Source organism: Crocodylus siamensis, chromosome 15 (genome assembly GCF_052110815.1).
Source record: "Crocodylus siamensis isolate JL-2025a chromosome 15, ASM5211081v1, whole genome shotgun sequence".
Lineage (NCBI taxonomy): Eukaryota > Metazoa > Chordata > Crocodylia > Crocodylidae > Crocodylus > Crocodylus siamensis.
Genome location: NC_143409.1, coordinates 18,280,172 through 18,297,604, shown reverse-complemented (window position 1 = coordinate 18,297,604; position 17,433 = coordinate 18,280,172). Strand labels below are relative to the sequence as shown.

The window sequence follows — 17,433 nt, the reverse complement described above, 5'->3', positions numbered from 1 at the left end:
TAATAGTTAAGACTGCCTTTTCACAGTGATGGGCTAACCCATGGCCCTTGATCTGAACACATTAAAATGCAGGGATGTAGATCTGGATCTGAATCTTATGTGGCTCCATCTCATTTCTAATCAAACTCTACTGTGCTGAATTGTCATCACAAAGCATGTCTGACATAGAAATGGTAAAACTTCAGAAAGCTCTGAAGACAGAGCAACTTAGGTTTGTCGTTAGATACAAGAACAAGACTCGGGGTCTGTTCCCATCTCTGCCACTGAATTGTATTTTATCTTTTTCAGAGAAAAACACCATCAGAGCAGAGACAGGTCCAAGAAAAAGTCCTTAAAGCATCATTCATGTTCCCCATAAAAATCACTTGCTTGTATTATATTAACAAAGTTAATTTACCTGTTACATAAACTGCTCTTTCACTGGCTGGACTGATGCCAGATGCATTTAAAGCGCTAACCCAAAATTCATATTGTGTATTAGGGACCAGATGAGTAACTGTGTGGTATGTTTCTTTCACCTTGATCATCAGCTCTGAAATGAGAAACACAGGGTGTTCACATAAGACTTTACACAGTCTGCCTCATATTTCTGCCTAACCTCCTCCAATTACAGCCATTAAAACATGGTCTTTGGGGCTCCTAATTTATGTGTCATATGCTTCACTTTATCATCCTTTTGACTAGCTGTCATACTGCCAGCTCATTCATGGCACCTTCTCCCCTCTGTCATTTGAAAAGATGTGAATCTGATGAAGTATCAGCTTCTGTAGCATGAAGCTGCCCAAATCAAAGTTATACTTAAAGGCTAAAGATGTGCGTTGTTCCCTTGGAGCAGAAGTCTTCGGGATGGGCTCTGCACATCTCTACTCGGAGGCTGCTGTCTAAGCTGCACTGTCAGCTCATCCTAGTACTTGGACACTTGTTGAGGCCTTTTAAAGAAGAAGGTACCGTGTATTTTTCACAAGCTGTAAAATTTTGCCAGGTTCAGTTTGTCTTTCCAAACAGGCCATTTGGCCCTATAAGGCCTTTCTGGAAAATTGTGCTTTAACAAAGGAACTTACAATTAGTATTAGCTAATTCAATCCTGCCACTTAGCTGTACGGAATCTGCAACAATAGTTGTGTGGTTCTTCCTTCTGTGCATGTGGGTGGTGAGGAGCTGCCATCTATAAATACCAGGCATATAAACTGCAAAATGAGCGTGGGCTTTTCATGTAGCGCATTCTCTAAAAATACCTCTGATGTGCTCATCTGCCCCCCCTCCCTCACCCCCCCCCAACCACTAGCAGTGTCAGGTAGAGCTATGTTCACAGAAACCATTTCAAAGACCAGTGTTCAAAATGGTTCCAGGATCTAGTTACTTTTCCAGCTGGCTTCTATACAAGCCCCTGAGTTAGTGCCTTCTTACCAGCTTGCTCCTCACTGGGTGTGTCATCGCTCACTTGTTTATAATAAAGCTGGTAACATTCAATGCTGTCATCTGAGAAAAGGCCCCAGCAAACTCTCACAGAGGTGCCAGTTGCTGAATTGGGAGCCTGGGGATTAATCACTGGTGCAGAGGGAGCTGAAATGAGGACAAATGATTCATTTCATGAACACACAGGTTCTGTATAAAGGAATAGGGTGAGCTGTGGATCCCTCTGCTTCTACAGAGTAGCCTCAATGGGAGCCTGTGGAGTTGTTCACAGACAAAAACCCCCCACCAAACCCTTTAAATTGACACTGAGCCACATCTCTGATCAGCATGGGTGCATCCTGGACCTGATCCTCCCCTCACTCATCCTTATATAAACCCCGGAGTCAGTGGTGTAAAACCAAGGTGAATGTGTTCTGTGGGCTGGTCCAAGCTCACCCAGTTCCTGTAATTTGGCTTTCAAACAAAATGACAGAAACATAACGCTAAGCTTACAGCTTCTCCCGAAGCCTGACTGCCCCTAAGGCTACCCTGCGAGTGCCTGCACACAGTGGAATTCACTCTTGGGGAATAAGGGAGGAGAGCACTGGACACCGCCTCCTATTAAGCAGGATGCAGAGCTAACAGGATGCTATGGGAGAGAGATTTGTATTTTTCCCTGCCAAGAGATAAAGCTGTTAGTTCCAGTACTTAAGAGCATCTGGTGGTAAAGCTGAAAGCACAACATTGAGGGGGAAGTACATGTCAAACAGTTGGCTTGCAGAATGCAGAAGTGCAAACAACCCAAATAATGCATGAACATTGCTCCAGTGGACACTTTAAGACCCAATGAAACAGAAAAGGGCTGGGGCCTTTTTGACTCATTATAATGTATAAAGAAAGCCTGAGTTTATTTTGAAACCATCCTTTTCCCTGTGCTTATTTTTTTTAATCATTAGAAATTCAAATCTCAGCTACACTATTTTCCATGCAAAACTCAATGGAGACTTGGAGAACGACTTGAAAGATACCAGAGGGGTAAGCAGCTACAAATCTGATTCACTGAGAGAAGTGGTTTGGGCTTTTTCTTAATTTCAGCTAAATTCAACTAAATTCAAAGTGCTGGGAAGAAAGATGAGCTGGTTAGAGTCAGTACCACTAGTCTTGAGGCTGAGACAATTCAGAGCTCCCTTCTCCAAGTCTTCCCAGAGAAGACCAGACTTGACAGCCTTGATAATTCCAAGATAAAAATAAGTTAGTTTTCACTTTCAATAAACTAATTTTCAATACTCCTTTATCTGTCATAAACATCACAAACATATATGGGGCCTGAGCTCCTGTCTTCCCTCTTACAGGTCCCCTTTAAAAGAAAAAAAAATAGGCTTCCAATTCAACATATACACCTTAATGTGAATAGGTTTGAAATACGGATCAAACAGTACCTGGAACAGTATTAATGGAGTCCATTAGTTGTTCCATATCAGAGAAATCTATGGCTCTGTCTTCAAAGTCTGGCAGTGCTGAAAGCTCTAAATCCAAATCTTTTTTTAAGAATTTTTCCAGCCTATAAGTGTAAAAAGAGTCTAATTGCTATAAGATGATAGTACTGTACCCAAAGAGAAAGGCTTCTGACAGTAATTGTGTTAACAGTAGAAAAAGAGCTCTTTATTTTACCATTCAGCAGAGAAGCTGGTTTACCTCTGGTGACACATGAAAAACCCACAGCAACATCCCTAAAACAATGTTTAGATGTCTGTATGAAAGCCATCCCTCATACTTCATTCACCACCCCAGCCAATACTGTTTTTTCAGAAACATAAGGAGAGATTTGTATTAAAATTTATTTGTATGAGATTTTTACTAAAAATTATTTATACCCAAATTTGGCTGAAACATTTTACATTCTGTCTTCATGCCCTTCTTGGTCTCGCAGTGGATTAGCTGATGTGATGGCTCTCTTCAGCAGTTGATAGGCAATATTTCCCTTAATACTCCAGTTCTGAAGGAATCTGTAAGTGTAGCCAGGTTGCCTTGTGCAAGGTACTGTATGCACACAATTTTAAAAGTGAGCTCCCTTTCTCACCTGCTTTCTTTTACTTGTTTTCATGATGGACTGAAGTGAATTAAAACATGCATCTTGCCACTGATGTGGCTCTTTCTTTACTACTGCTATATTTCACACCATCGGTTTTGCAAACTCACCCCTGGATTTGCTAAACCTCTATGAATATATTAATAAGCTTGTTACTAATCTGTAGGTTTAGACAGCTTGGTTTAGGCAGATTTCTATCCTGAGCATTTCTTTGAGATCTTAAGCAATCCTATTTTTTCAGCCACTGAAATCAGTTTGCTATGACTAAGCTGAAGAGACACGGGTTTACTCAAGTTCTAGCTCTCATGCATGTGCTTTGTAAGATCAGTTTAACATTACTTTCAAGCTATTAAACTTAATTTGGAAACTTTTCCAATTGTAATTTAAACCAGATTGACCAGTTCATGAACAGCTTTGTTAGCTTCAATAACATCCTGTTGCTCCTCTGTTCAGTATAGTATATTGTCACAAAATAGCAAATAATTGATAACTGGGGATATCTGACGTGAGCAATTTCAGATGACTATACTGGCCATACAGGAATTAAATACAAAATCTTGACTACTGATATTACCTGTCAACCAGGGTCACTGCATCCTATAAGAAAAAGGGAGAGAGAGAAAGAGTTAAAGATAGAAAGTCTTTCATGTCTACAGGAGCAACTCGTCTGATTAACCAATAGAGACTACTGAATGCCAGATTTAGCTGATACAATTTTGTTAAAAATGCTTTCAAAGCATTTGCTCCAAAGCCGTAGCTAACCCTCTTGCTCTTAGCCTTTCGGCTACCAAGAATAAAGCCCTAGCAAATCTTGTTTTCAGATGGCCAGTTACTGGCTTAATTTACTTACTGGCCACGTCTACATGAAATGCTTAATGCGCAGTAACCTAATAACACTGCACAGTAACATGCTGGGCAAAAACCGTGTTAATATGCTACTGCGCAGTACTATTAGGCTACTGTGCAGAAAATGTCACTAAAAAACCGTGCACTGGTGCTACTGCGAAGTGTTTTTAGTTAGTACTTCATTAAGCAAGTGCTAAACTGAAGAGTGGTCGTTCCTCAAGGACAGGATACTTGGAGCACAAAAAAAGTCCATTCCCATGCAGAAGAAAGGTAGCAGAAGGGCTGGGAAGCCTTCTTGCCTAATAGGGATGTCATGGTCCTCTTGAAAAAAAAGAAAGAGGCACACAAACAATGGAAGGTTGGGACAGTCCCCAAGGAGGACCATACAATAATGGCCTGCACTTGTAGGGAGCAGATTAGAAAGACTAAAGCAGTGACTAAATTTAAAATAGCAATGGAAATCAAGGACAACAAGAAGTCCTTCTTTAGGTATGTAGGGAATAGGAGGAAAACAAATGGAAGAGTGGGGCCATTGCTTAAGAACTCAGGACAGCTGGTTACCCAGACTCAGGAGAAAACTGAACCCCTAAATGACAACTTTGCTTTGGTATTTCAATGGAAAATCATGCTAGATAGAGTACAGAATGGGCATGGTGGGAATGACCGCCTTCCTACTGTTGATGTTGAGCTGGTGCATGATCAGTTAGAACAGTTAGACATTTAGAAGTCAGCTGGACTGGATGAACTTTGCGGGTCGGACTCGATGATCTACTGAGGTCCCTTCTGACCCTAAAAATCTATGAAATCTATGAAACTTCATCCGAGAGTGCTGAAGGAGCTGGCTGAAGTCCTTGTGGGACCTCTGGCGAAATTCTTCCAAAAGTCGTGGCGCTCAGTCCATTGCATTGGTCCTGGAAGAGGGCCAATGTTGTGCCCATCTCGAGAAGGGGAGGAGAGAGGACCTGGGCAACTATAGGCCAATTAGCCTAACTTCTATCCCAGGGAAAATCTTGGAAAAATTCATCAAGGAATCTATGTGCAATAGGCTTGCAGAAGGTAGGATTCTGAACAACAGCCAGCATGGCTTTGTCGTGGGCAGGTCTTATCTTACCAATCTCATCTCCTTCTACAACCAGGTAACATGCCACCTGGATAAGAGAGAGGAAGTCAACATTGTATACCTAGACTTCCAAAAGGCCTTTGTTCTGGTATCCCATGATGTTCTCATGGGAAAATTGGAGGATTGTGGGCTCAGCTGCTCTACAGTCAGGTGGGTAGGAAGCTGGCTGCGAGGTAGGACCCAAAGAGTTCTCATGAACGGATATGTGTTGTCCTTGTGAGAAGTGGCCAGTGGTGTCCCTTAGGGGTCTGTGCTTGGTCTAGTGCTTTTCAGGATCTTTATCAATGATTTGGATATGGGGGTGAAGAGCTCACTGGCCAAGTTCACGGACGACACCAAGTTATGGGGGACTGTGGTCACACTTGAAGTTAGGCTGCAGATACAGGTGGACCTAAACAGGTTGGCAAGTTGGGCAGATCAGAACCAAATGAAGTTCGACATTGAGAAGTGTAAAGTGCTCTATCTGGGGATAAACAATCCCCAACATACAGGCTCAGTGGCGCCAAACTGCCTAGCACCATGGCTGAAAGGGACCTAGGGATAATAACAGACCATAGTATGAATATGAGCCATAAGTGCAATGCTGTAGGCAGCAGGGCAAACAATACTCTGGCATGCATCAACCAATGCATCTCAAGCAAAACTAAGGAAGCGATTCTTCCACTTTACTCAGCATTGGTGGGACCAGAGCTGGAGTACTGCATCCAGTTCTGGGCACCGCACTTCAACAAGGACATGGATAAGCTTGAGAGAGTCCTGAGAGAGCCACCGTATGATCAGAGATTTGCAAGACAAGCCATACAAGGAGAGGCTGAGGGACTTGGGTCTCTTCAGCCTAAAAAAGAGAAGGCTGAGAGGGGACTTGGTAGCCGGTTACCGCTACATCAAGGGAATACATCAAGGGCTCTGCTAACAACTGTTCACCAAGGCACCCTTGGGAAAAAGAGGAGTAATGGCCACAAACTTCTTGAAGACCGTTTCAGGCTTAACACTACAAAAACTTCTTCACAGTCAGGGTGTCCAGACTGTGGAATAAACTCCCTCCAGAGGTGGTGCAATCACCTACCCTGGAAATCTCCAAGAGGAGACTGGACGGTCGCCTTGCTGGGGTCATCTGACCCCAGGTGTTTTTCCTGCCTAGTGCAGGGGGGGCTGGACCCGATGATCTTACAAGGTCCCTTCCAGCCCCTTACAATCTATGAATCTATTAATTTATTAATCTAAATGCACAGCAATTACTGTGCATTAATAAATGTATAGATGTGCCTCTTATGTACTTACGCAAGTTATAATTCAGCACCCAGTGTCTGTCCCTCCACATCCCACCTATGCTTCCAAGAATGCAAAGTGCTTATTAACGGTCACAAGCAGGAGCAACCAGCATTTGGGGCAGGAGAAGAAAATCTGTGGAGAGCGCTGTGTGTTCTTGGTAAATATACTAGCCAATAACAAAATGCATCCCACCAGCCCCACTGAAGGTCACTCATTTAATGGAAGCTGTGATGCACACTAATGTAGGACTTTGCTTAGCTAAGGGCTGCATTGATGAAATCCCAAAAATCTAAACACCATCCTTGATTTGAAATCAATGAAGCAGCTTATAGCTACTCTTCTCTTTATTCTAGAAGTGCAGCCCCTAGATAACTGAGGTCCCAGCATGCAAGCTGAACAGCTGATTTGAAACCTGTCTCCATAAACTCAAATTCAAGAAATTCCCTCTACAGAACATAATGGGGAAGGGAGACTATGGTCTCAGAAGAGATTAAAAGCAGTTACTAGAGACAATACAAAAGCGCTTAAGGGCTAGGGAAGAAACAAGGTCATTTCCAGGGATGCAGAAGAAAAAGGAAATGTCAGCTCATCAAGAGTTTAACAGGGTGAATGAGAATAGTGAAGAGATGTGCAAGTGGGGGCTTCAACTGGGATATGATATTAGCTTCACATCCTGTTTGGACATCGCAGTGGCCTTGCTATAGAAATGCTCTCATACTCCATTCCTGGAACAGCTCAGATCAGCATGACTGTGAACATCCCAGAGACTGACAATCTTTCAAAAGGGGGGCACTTGTCAGAGAAAATATCTCTCTGAATTGCTTGAGCAGCGGGGTTCATTAATCATGTTGCAGGAGCTGCTAACATATTCAATTTGGAGCCCCTGGTAGTTATATATTTGAACTCCTTGGCAAAATGAGCAAACAGAGAAACAGAGAAGCAGAATCTACTGAAGTAAATGCTTCAAACTGCCTGCTGGGAGCCCAAAATACAGCAAGGAAGCCCAAACTGTATGAGGCATGCAACACTGCTAAGTCCTTCAAAAGCTAAATAAGAGGGGAGGCTTGGAGAACAAACAGTGTTTTCCTCAAACCAGAATTCAACTTGTGAATGATTGAGTTTGTTACTGACAAACCTCTGATTATGCACTAGAGTTATGTTAAATTGAGCATAACTAAGTATAACAGTACAGAGTGCTGGAAGCAGAAACAGAAGAATGCAGACTCAACTCTGAATGTTCTGTGGCCAGTCACTCGAAACCTTGGTGCTACTTTTTTCTACTCTAGATTGGAAAGTACTGGGGAGCTATCAGGAAATGTATCAGCCAGAAGGGATCTCATGAATGTTATGTCCTTACCTTTATAAAATCAACTTTCTTGTTTTCCATGCACAGCTCCTGAATAGTTTCCATCAGGTCCTTGCAAGTGTCAAGATCCTTTCCACAACTGACCAGTTGTCCATACAGGGCTTCCAGCTTTAGCTTCTTCTCTTCCCCAAGATCTTGCAACTTTTCTTCATATCTCTGAGCAAGTGTTTGCATCACATCATTGCAACGCATCTCAAAGTTCTGCTCCTGTCTCCCAAAATTCTCCTGAAAGGCATTTGAGTTTTATGTTGTTATTCACGTAATGCCTGATCCAAAGCCCAGTGAGAGGGAAAATCATACTGAAAGCCACTGAAGGGATCATTTGAAAACATATATTATGAGGAAAAGTTGGAGCAATTGGGATTATTCAGTCTAGAGAGGATTTGATTAGTCTTCAAATGCAGGAAGCATTGTTTTAAAACAGCTGATCAATTGTTTTCTGTGTGGACAAGGCAGGACAAGAAGTGTAGTGGGCTTCATTATAACAAGGGAGATTTAGGCTGAATATAGAAAAGGACTTTCTAACTATGAGGATGATTAAGCACTGGAAGAGATTGCCTAGAGAGGCTGTGAAATCTCCAGTGTTGAAAGTCTAAGAGCAAGTTAAATAAGCATTTTGTTGGGATGGTTTAGACAGAGGTGACCCAGCTTGGGGCAAGAGGTCACATTAGATGACCTCCTGAGGTTTATGACTAAATGGTTAACAAGGAGACAATGCCATTACATACATACAGACTGTCTACGTGAGCAGCGCACTATGCATAAGCAAGTACTAAATGACCAGTGTTAGTGCTCAGTACCATTACTACACATTTTTTTCTGACACTACTGTGCATTAGCAATGAGCTACTGCACAGCAGCATCACCGCACAGTTAGTGCCTGGCAACACTCTGCACGCTAGCTCATTACTACTGCGCAGTATCATCAGGACCCAATGATCTTGCGAGGTCCCTTGCAGGCCCTTACAATCTATGAATCTATTACAATCTATGAATCACTGCGCGGTTAGTCCCTGGCAACACTACTGCGCAATAGCAATGAGCTCGTTGTTACTGCACAGTAGTGTCTCATGTAGACACGCCTATGTGAGGTTATCATTACATTAGAAACAATTAGCAGATTTTTCTATTAATCTCTCTCACCCACCACAAGACACTATGGGGTACACATTAATTCTGAACATAATGAAGCAAAACTAACCTAAAGCCAGGATCACAAAGAAGTACATAATAATCAGGTGTTTCCACATACGAAAAGCACATCCAGGTACCAGGAGAATCATAGCAGCCACTCGGGGATCCCTGGTTTCACTCTAGGGCAGAGAGGCTGAGCAGCTAATGCTTACACCTTTGCTCTCTGCCGGGAGAGACACTGGGAGGGCAGATAAAAGCGGAAAGCAGGGCTTCCTCACCAGCTGCCTCCCACTCCTTGTACAGTGCTGCCTGGTTCCAGCCACCCCCAGCAGAGGGAAGAGGTTGGCTACATGGTGCTATAACCTGCCTTCTGTTTGACTTTAGGCTAATGAACATCTCTTGCTGGATGGTACTACTACAGTCTTCCTCCAGTCAGATTTTCTACCCACAGGGGCCTGACACCCTGGGATAAACTGACATAAACACAGGTGGACTCTAGCCCTTTGTGTGCTGCATTGCATCAAGGGCTCAATTACATGACAGAGATCATGGGAGTTAATCTACCCTAATTGAAGGTGTAAATTTAGAGTAAATCTGCTAAACCACATGAAACTCTTTTATGGACACTTTCATTCAGAATCAAAGGGGCCTTAATTCAATTTAACTGACTTTGTTTCCAGAGTAAATTAAGATAAACTGAAGAAAGGCCACTTTAATGCTGAATAAGAGTGTCTATACAGTGGCTGAATGTGGTTCAAGTAAATTACTTTAAATGTTAATTTAGATTAATATTTCTAAATGTCCCCATGTCGGCAAGCCCCAAGTTAATTAGGAGGTCTATTACTGTTATTACTCATCCTATTAAAAGCTGAACATTTCACTCTTGTCAAAACAGCAATGAACCCAGCTGGTACCACACTGCCGATTTAACCAAAGAATAAACACCTTACCTCTACAGTGATGAAAATTTCTTCCAAATGGCTGGCAACATTTTCCATCTGAGCAATCTGCTCTTCGAGCGTACACATGTTTTTATGAACTTCTTCCTGCCAAAGATAGCATTATCGACACACTTGATTACTGTTAAACAGACATCTAGCACAATGGGAATGTCCACTCAAATACTTCTTACCTTTGCAATGTCTGCTGCATTGGTGAGCTCAGTCACCTCATGATCCTTGTGACTGCCAAACAGTTTGTCAAAAGCTCTAATTGGGGTCTTGCAGGTGGAGCAATAAATATCAGCAGCTTCCTCCTTGCTGTTCAGCTCACGAGTCGGCTCATTTTGCAATCCATAGGTTTTTAGGTCTTCTCTGGGGCATGCATAACTGTTCAGCTCCTCATTTGCACTCCCTGCTTGTTGTAAGTGTTGGTTTTCAACCTGAGAACCTTTCTCAAGAAGCCTTTGTTCCTCCATGCTTTGTTTTTTAGGTTGAGAGCCTTTTATTGGAGAATGGCTTTTTGGTGCATTATGCACAGAATCAGATGACACTGCTGCTACACCTTCCATTTTAACAGGTGTCTCCTTGGTCCTTATAATTCCAGCTTTAACTATACTTCCAACAAGGAGATCCCCCTCTATTCCTTTGTCCTCATCAAGGCCATATAGCTTTGCCAATTCTTCAACTTCCTTTTCCACATCATACCCCATTTCAACTGGCCTTTGAAACTCTTCGCCTATCCTTGCTGATTCCTCCTCAGTTTCACCCAAAGGTCTGCCAGACGGCTCTTCAGGAAAGATATTTAATCTTTCCCTTGTTTCATAGAGATCCATGTGATAAAACATTAAGCCTCCAGGCTCAGGATCATTAGATTCTGGGAGTATCATGGAAGCTGATGGTTCGAGATCTTGATCAAAGTCTTCTGTATCATTAGCTTCGCTCTCCATTATAGTGTCTGGGCTGGATGACTTCTGTATTTTCTCCCCAGTAAGGCTTTTGAGATGTCCAAATGAAAAGTGTCTCAATCCTGTAAAATAAAGGGATAAGTAATTACAAATGATAAGGAATGAGGATTTTGATTTGAAATACACAGGCAGTATAAGTTGCTCTGATTCAGAGCCAGTCATGCGAAGTGTCAAGAAGCACGAGACCACTATTGCTCAACTTGTTGGCCCCACGGGCTGGACTGGTGTCACAGAACAGGTCTGTGGATTGGATCTATAGGATCTGCCCTCATGTTCCAATCCCACCTTGTGCTGCCTGGATCCCTCCACACACCATCCAGACTGGGGTCTGCACTGCACAGATTCCAATTTGCACTGCCCTGATCAGGCCCCACAAGCGCAGATCCTGCTTTGTGCTGCCCAGATCAGGCCCTGTGTACCCAGATCCTGCCTCAGGCTGCCTTATCCCACATGCCCAGATCAGGGTTTGTGCGCTACACATGGTCTAGCACACAGAGCTATGGCATCTGCCTGCACGGTTCCCTATACGCCCATATATTTGGCACAGGGGGGTGGCAATTAATGCTGCTACTGTTCCCCAGCTGCCAAATTTTTAGATCCATGGCCATTCCTGTAGGGAAGACAACACGGCTCCTGGGCCTGGATCTCACCCACAGGCTGGAGGTTCAGCACCCCCATACTAATTTCCCAAATGGACTCTTAATTTTATCAGTAGTGGCCTATTCACAAAGTGGCATAAAATAAACAGAGAAACAGAGGTGGGCATAAAATAAACAGAGGTGGGCACCTGCAATTTTTTAGATTCTACCAGAAGAGCTCTTATCCATTAGGACTCGCTGTGCAGTTGCAGCTTTGAGCTGCTGTAGGTTGGTCCAGGTGTAGGGCTGGGGCTGAACAGCTTTAGGCACCTGATCTGAAAATGAAGAAGCTCTGCTGTGAACCAGGGGTGTCAAATATATGGCACATGGGAGTGGGCCACCTGGCTCATGGGGTTTTTTCCCTGCAGCAGTAATGTTAATCCTGCTATTAATCCAACGCTTGCCTCTCCTCCTTACCTGTTGCCAAAATCAGGGTTTTTAATTGCCCAAAGTGACTAAAATCAGCAGCAAGAGAAAAGACGGCTGGGGGCAAGCAGCAGTAACATTCACTTTATGGGCTCCACAGCTGTGTTGAAACAGTGGCTTGGGTAGCCACAAGATTTAATGCCACCACTGGGCTGGCAAGGGGACAAGAGGAGAAAAGCGTAACAAGGAGAAAGGACTTGGAACTGGGTGGGGGGTGGCCTGAGGGACACGAAATCTGGGCTGCGAGTTGTGGTGGGCAAGGCTGGAACTGCTGGGGCAGGAAGAGGCTAGGGCTAGGCTCAGTGAGGAGGCAAGGGCTGACTAGGTAAAGAAGCAGCAACTGGAACCCAGGAGGAAAATGAGACAGTGGTTTGGGAGCTGTGATGTGGGAGTGGAACTAAAATCAGATTAAGAGACATGGGGGAGACTGGGACTGATGACTAGAGGCCAGGGCTGGGGAGAGAGATAGGACTGAATAACACACAAGGATGGGGCAACTGAGACTTCCTGGGCAAAGAGGCAGAGGGGAGGATGCTCAGGGTTAGGGGGACAGAACTGGGGCTAGCTAAACAAGGAGACTGGGACTAATATGGGAAGTCTGCAGGGGGATGAGTCTAGGATTTCCTGGGAAGGACACTCGGCTTGCAGTGAGAAGCCTGAGGGTGGAAACCTGGGCATGGCTAGATGGGGAAACAGACAGAGCAAGACAGGGGAACAAGCAGAAAAATCTGTGCCTAGTAGAGAAAGCTCCTACCCGGCACCTCAAACAGGAACCATGATTCCCAGCTGCTCCCATTTTTTCTCTTGTCAATGAATATTGGGGTTCCGACCCCTCAAGTGCTTGTTCAAATGGGGAATAAAAACCTACTACTCCTGTCAGTTACTGTGTTAGTTCAAATGGCAGAAACTTCTAGCATGAATCAAAATGTTCTAGAGCCAGCATTCCTGTTGAATGTGCGGCGGTGGTAATACGTCAATACAGGCAGGAAGTTCTCTTTCCTGTTTGCTCTTTTAAAAACCTCAAAACAGATACAAACATACCTCTTACATTAAAGAACATTCATGTTATAAATATAGCTGTATAGATTCCTTCATGTGCATTTGTCTATCTCTATATCAACACCTTTATAAAGTCTGTAGCTCTGATACAGTGGAAGCTTGCTGATCCCTCCACCACAAGATCTTGAGTTCAAAGCTTTGAACTCAAGTTCAGCAGCCGTGTTTTGACACTGGGGTGGAGGAGTAGGGTTAGGATCCAAAATGACCTGGGAAAATCATCTAAAATCAGATGACATTCAACAAGGACAAGTGCAAAATGCTGCACTTGGGATGGAGTAATTGCATGCACAAAGACAAAGACAGACTGGGGAATGATTGGCTAGGCTGTAGTATTACAGAGAAGGACCTGCAGGTACAGTTGACCATGAACTGAAGATGAGCCAACAGTTTGCTCTTGTAAAAAACCAATAGCGTACTGGCTTGTATTAACAAGAGTCTCTCTTGCAAATCAAGGGAAGCGATTCTTCCACTCTTTTTGGCAGTGGTAAGGCCACACCTGGAATACTGTGTCCAGTTTTGGGTCCTACACTTCAAGAAAGATGTGGACTGATTGGAAAGAGTCCAGGGGAGAGAAAAAAAAAGGGCATAGGAAACATGACTTATGAGGAAAGTCTGAAAGAACCAGAACTTTAGAATTACATATCCAGAGAAGAAAACTGAAGGGAGGTTTCGATAAAAGTCTACAAATACCTGAAAACAGATTACAAGATGGAGATGGTGGGTGTCGGGGACAGGACTAGGAGCAATGGCCTCAAATGGCAGCAGATGATTAGGAAGAACTTTATCACTATGAGGGTCAGTGGCAATGTGTAGGGGGTGCATGGGGGTGCACATGCACCCCGAGAGTGCTGGTGCATCCCCTGAGAGCCGCACTCACTGCTTAGGCAATGGGCAGTGGGGCAGGCAGGAGCACCGGTGCCCCTTCTGAAAGCACTGGCCAATCACTGCACTCGCTGCAGCCACTTTCGGGAGTGGTTGTGCAGCGATCGGCCAGCGCTTGCTCCCAGAAGCGGCCGCAGCCACTCCCAAAAGCGGCTGCAGCAAATGCAGCAATCAGCCACAGTGATTGCCTTGTCACGTGATTGCCTGGGGGGCCCCGCCCCCCCCGTCAGCAGGACTGGTCGCATGAGGTACACATGCCCCCCCCAAGGCAGCACCAGTCACCCATGATGAGGGTGGCTAAGCACTGGAACAGGCTACCTAGAGAAGTTGTGGAATCTCCATGCCTGGAAATTTTCAAGAGCAATTTAGATTGACACTGAACTGGGATAGCTTAGTCAGGGATGATCCTGTCCTGAGTAGGGGGCTGGACTAGATAGCTGCATGAGGTCCCTTCCAACCCTACATTCCTATGATCTTATGAGCTAGATACACATGTGTGCATGGAGGTACTCTAGATGGAAGGTACAGTACATGTTGTTCATCATTAACATGATTTTATTGTTCTGTTACAGCAAGGTGGAAATAATGTACTATGTCCTACACATTCTTTATGTTTGCAAAGTCCTCCACATCTTTATTGTACAATCTCTATAATAAATTCGAGTCCTTTTAACTAGCCTAAAATTAATATTAGAATAAGAATTAAATTATTATGGAGAGAACATAGGTCTGTGCCATCAGTTTTGAAATGTCACTATCAACATCATACAGCTCATCAGTACTACAAGATCACGGCTACAAAGAGTATAATTACTTGTGCCTGTTTCTCCAGTAGTTTATTATTATGGTTACAGAGTTTTTAGAAATATTTCAAGCATTGAAGATTAATGAACATATCATAGTGACATTCCCTATCTAGTTACAACTTACACTCAGCATTTTAAAGCTTCTAAAATAGCAATCTGTGCGTCTTCACTTTACTAAGGCAGCCAGAATTGTCAGACGTCAAGTTTAGTAAAGCCATTTTTAACTATAGCTTTGATTTCCCAGTTTCCATGGGATCCTAACCCCTTGCATTTATTTTTATGATTTTATTAATCTTCTTGAGACCTGGTTGGCTAACAGTCTTATTCAAATATTTTTCTCTGCTTTTATATTTTTTACCTGTTGGAACATATTTCAGGGAATAATGGTTAACTTCTAAGAAACCAATCAGCCAACCACATCAGTGACTTATTAAAAGGCAAAAGATGCTGATTCTGAAGGAATGAACTAGTGAGAAATTCAGGGAAAACATTCCATTTTCCAGTGTTACGCATAACTGAGAACACAATCATGCCTTGTGGATTTGTATATAAACACAAAGTTTGCAGTGTTCCCTCCAATTACTGAACATGAAATCTAGCAAAAACACATTTTATGACAGACAAAAATGTATAACAGGTAAAAATATTAAACATGCCACAGATGATAAACTATATCATGCCATATTAAAATATAAAAAATGAAAACAGTCTTGAAATATACCGTGAAATATTGTCCGACTCCTGCAAAAATTTTCACGGTAACAATACACAGCTGGTTTTCAAAATATAAATAATCTACTATAAAACCAGGAAAAAAACCTCAAATATTTTGCCTAGCAAATTGTAATTCAATTATGTCAATTATAACAAGTATATTTAAAAGTGTTTGGAACCCTTTAGCCTAAACAAAACTTTCTGGAGTTTGTGGTTTGCTCAGCTCACAACACAGATACAATTATGGTGCAGTATGTTTAAAGTTCATAAACTTCAATCATCTAAAGCACATAACAAAGAACTGTTACTACCTAAAAACTTGCCTGCTATCTTAAGAATCCATAAATTCTTCTTATGGCCCCGATGACACCAAACTTCCCTTTTATTTCTCCTACTAAAAACTAATCAACAAGATGGCAATTTGCTGCCAGTTTCCTGTGGCTGCAGACTTATTGCAGTAATTCTAGCAGCCTCTTCCCTCAAATAGTAACATACCAGCAATGAGCAAAGGCACAAATATAGCCCTGCCCCAGCTGTCCTTCAGCTTTATGCTACTTAAATGTCTCCAGAGAGAATGTCATATGCTGGAAACCTGCTTTGAAAGTTCTCAGGCATTCCCAGGCTTGAAGTAGTTTAAACTATTATACAACTCCCCCTTAAAAATAGAGGACCTCTTTGTTCTCTGAACTGTTATTAAAGTAATCTGAGACGTCTTGTCACTGAATCTAGGCATATTTCTAAGATTACAGTTCAAGAGCAAGCAAAAATCTCTTACCTTACATTAGGAACCTAGATTTTGCCAAACAGATTCAGATACACAAACACAAACAGTAGCACTGAACTAGCTAATGTTAAATATGGTATGTTAAAGTCTTTATTGAGTTCAGTGGACAGCAAGATCAGATTCTAGAAAATATGGTTCAGGCAAGCAATGTGTCATCATCATCCTGTAGTAGAAGCCTGCGTGTGACTGCATTTAACAGGAGGGAGCTGGTGTAAGAAAACAACCACATAACGTTAACAAGGTAGCGATCTGGAGGCAGTGGCCAAGAAAAATCCTAGATGACAGGAGACCTCCATCTTTACAGCCATTGAGATCCTGACATCATCTTCTGGCTGATCTGCTGTTGAGTACTTGGGGTTGAACTGTAGTTTATCTGAAACCTCCCTCAGGCCTGTTCACCATGGGTGACCCTGCCAAAAGTGCAGGACCTAGCTCTGAGGATCACTGGGACACACAAGCTGCTCCACGGCTACAAGATCTTGGTTCATGGTATTAAATGTTTATTTATATTAATATCAATATATGCACCTTGCAAATACCTGGAAGCTGAAAATAGAGAAAATGGCTACTGACTAGATAAGTGAAATGTCTTATCAAGAGGAAATGACTTTGCACTGATAAATTCCATTAAAAGACACTGCACAAATCATAATAATAATAAAAACGATACAGATTACAATAGCATTTTTAGGTAATGTCCAGTCAACACCACTGACATCTTAACTCAAACCCTGGCACTGATCTGCTTGCAAAGCCATGAGCAAGCATTAATCACAGAAATTGAATGTATTTAAGAACATTGCAGATAACTTGCAGTTGGACAAATTGGTGAAATTCCTTCACTAGGCATCCATCTCAGTGTCCGCATGAATCCTGAACAACTGGAAGGGCCAGTGTAGTTATAACAACTTTGACAAGCTGTATTCTGTTTCACTGGACAAAGGGGAAAAGGTTCTGCGTCTTTCTTTTCCTATCTTGATTTTTATTGCTTCCTCC

At 42.8% G+C, this 17,433-nt stretch overlaps 1 protein-coding gene across 2 annotated transcripts in view; it reads right to left on the bottom strand.

Moving 5' to 3' along the window:
• FSD2 (fibronectin type III and SPRY domain containing 2) overlaps positions 1-16,129 on the bottom strand; it is a 35,162-nt gene extending 19,033 nt beyond the window's left edge. The window contains exons 1-8 of one of the 2 annotated variants that reach the window (XM_090028627.1): positions 15,965-16,129; positions 10,355-11,190; positions 10,173-10,268; positions 8,080-8,313; positions 4,059-4,081; positions 2,835-2,956; positions 1,408-1,563; positions 398-532 (exon numbers count right to left, since the gene is read on the bottom strand). In XM_090028627.1, the coding sequence (XP_089884753.1) occupies positions 398-532; positions 1,408-1,563; positions 2,835-2,956; positions 4,059-4,081; positions 8,080-8,313; positions 10,173-10,268; positions 10,355-11,110 (1,522 nt within the window). In that variant the 5' untranslated portion in view covers positions 11,111-11,190; positions 15,965-16,129. The remainder of the gene's footprint in view (positions 1-397; positions 533-1,407; positions 1,564-2,834; positions 2,957-4,058; positions 4,082-8,079; positions 8,314-10,172; positions 10,269-10,354; positions 11,191-15,964) is intronic. The other variant, XM_090028626.1, reaches the window with a different exon arrangement.
• Between the last annotated feature and the right edge of the window lie 1,304 nt (positions 16,130-17,433).